The sequence below is a fragment of the Punctularia strigosozonata genome (genome assembly GCF_000264995.1).
Source record: "Punctularia strigosozonata HHB-11173 SS5 unplaced genomic scaffold PUNSTscaffold_185, whole genome shotgun sequence".
Classification (NCBI taxonomy): Eukaryota; Fungi; Basidiomycota; class Agaricomycetes; order Corticiales; family Punctulariaceae; genus Punctularia; species Punctularia strigosozonata.
Genome location: NW_006767617.1, coordinates 1 through 2,064, shown reverse-complemented (window position 1 = coordinate 2,064; position 2,064 = coordinate 1). Strand labels below are relative to the sequence as shown.

At 49.1% G+C, this 2,064-nt stretch overlaps 2 protein-coding genes across 2 annotated transcripts; both read left to right on the top strand.

Moving 5' to 3' along the window:
• Window positions 1–681: 681 nt before the first annotated feature.
• Window positions 682–1,161, top strand: PUNSTDRAFT_38415 (uncharacterized protein; the record flags this gene model as incomplete). Its single annotated transcript, XM_007389477.1, has 1 exon — window positions 682–1,161. A coding segment is annotated over one exon (480 nt), but the record flags the coding sequence as incomplete, so codon positions are not given.
• Window positions 1,162–1,503: 342 nt separating this feature from the next.
• PUNSTDRAFT_78518 (uncharacterized protein) lies at window positions 1,504–1,752 on the top strand (the record flags this gene model as incomplete). Its single annotated transcript, XM_007389476.1, has 1 exon — window positions 1,504–1,752. A coding segment is annotated over one exon (249 nt), but the record flags the coding sequence as incomplete, so codon positions are not given.
• Between the last annotated feature and the right edge of the window lie 312 nt (window positions 1,753–2,064).

Sequence of the window (2,064 nt, the reverse complement as noted above, 5' to 3'; positions counted from 1 at the left end):
CAAACCGACCCGTCGCGAACTCATGAACACTCGGGACACGGACCCATACTTGTACGATATCGCCGCCGACTCCCGTTCTCTTCGCACCGCGAGCACTTGCTCATGCCATTCCGCAAACACGAACTCTAGGCTACTAACGAACTATGTACATGTACTCTTGCGTCCGGACCGTCGATCTTGTATCACAGACCCTCCGCTATGTAGTGAACCTCCGCCTCGCTTATGAAAGTCCGCCTAACTACTGTAGCTACACCTGTCGCTCCGCAAATCATGTATGGCTCGAGAGAATCAATTTTGAAAGAAGACTTACCGATCGAGCATCCGGAAATCCTGAGCCTCGGACTTCGAGTTTCTGAAGCGCCACCCACCGGGCCGTCGGACTTTGAAATTTCGGAGGATGAGTGGGTCACGGCGATATGGCTCGGAAACGCGGCGGATTTACCGGAGAATATGCAAGATCAACCCGAAGTAATATATCTTAACTCACAAAAATCCCATTCTAGCCCGAACGCAGCACAGATAACAGCTGAAAATCATGTCAATAGTAAGGCCTGTAATACCTCGAACGAGCTGCCCAGCAACCGTGGGAAAGCCTCCCAGGAATCTGGCCAAACCGGACCAAATTGCGAAAAAGCATCGACAAATGAACTTATAAAAAATCCTGCTTTAGTGTTTGGTGCGTATAAGAGAGTCGACAGGAAAATTAAGCCAGTACCAGGAGTATACCCAGAAGATGCCAAAGTAACCAGACAATTCCCTCGCAACCCGCTGATAGGCCTGACGAAATTACCAGAGCGCCCGCCGGATTTCATTCCTACTCGGAAAATAACCCAAGAACGCATGGATACTATGGACATAAATAGTGACCACTATTTATGGCCAGAAGAGGAGAAACTGATAAAGCATGTTCTAGTTAAGAATGAACGTGCGCTCGCGTTCGAAGACCATGAAAGGGGAATTTTCAGAGACGATTATTTTTCACCATACATCATTCCGGTGGAACCGCACGTCCCTTGGGAGCACCCGAATATACCTATACCTCCGGGACACAGAGAAGAAGTCATTCGCATGCTCAAAGAATTTATCGCTCATGGAGTATACGAACCAAGTCAATCGTCATATCGGTCAAAGTGGTTTTGCGTAGCAAAGAAAAACGGCAAGCTTCGAATAGTCCACAACCTAGAGCCACTTAATGCGGTCACTATTAGGGATGCAGGCCTACCTCCCAATCTGGATGACTTCGTTGAACCCTTCGCAGGACGAGCCGTGTATACGGTCTTTGATCTATTTTGGGGATTCTATGCAAGGAAACTCGACCCCAAAAGCAGGGACATGACGTCATTTATGACACCTCTGGGCCTGCTGCGCATTGCGTCATTGCCCATGGGATTTACTAATAGCCCAGCAGAGTTCCAAGCCTGTATGATGTTCATCCTGCAGGACGAAATACCGCATGTAGCCAACATCTTCATAGATGACCTACCCATCAAAGGGCCGACTACTATGTACCTGGACAAGAAGGGCAACCCTGAAACACTGCGCAATAACCCCGGCATCAGACGCTTTATGTGGGAACACATCAATGATGTTCATCGGATTATGCACCGCATCGGAGAAGCCGGAGCAACCTTCTCAGGAAAGAAGACACAAATTTGCAAACGAGAAGTACTGGTAGTAGGGCACAAATGCACACCTGACGGACGGTACCCCAATGATTCGGCAATTGAGAAAATACGGAAGTGGCCCCTTCCCCAGACCACTAAAGCTATAAGGGGATTCCTAGGACTCTGTGGGACAGTGCGGATATGGATCAAGGACTACTCCCTGCATGCGCGCCCATTGACAGAGATGGTACGGAAGGATGCCGAAGTCGAATGGGATGAAAGGCGACTCCAAGCATTCAGGACGCTCAAAGACAAAGTATGTAGCGCACCTGCCCTCATGCCTATTGACTATACATCTTCTAGAACGGTAGTGCTATCGGTCGACTCAAGCCAAATAGCCGTCGGGTTCGTGTTATCTCAACGAGACGAAAACGGCAAGAAGCGACCAGCTCGATATGGC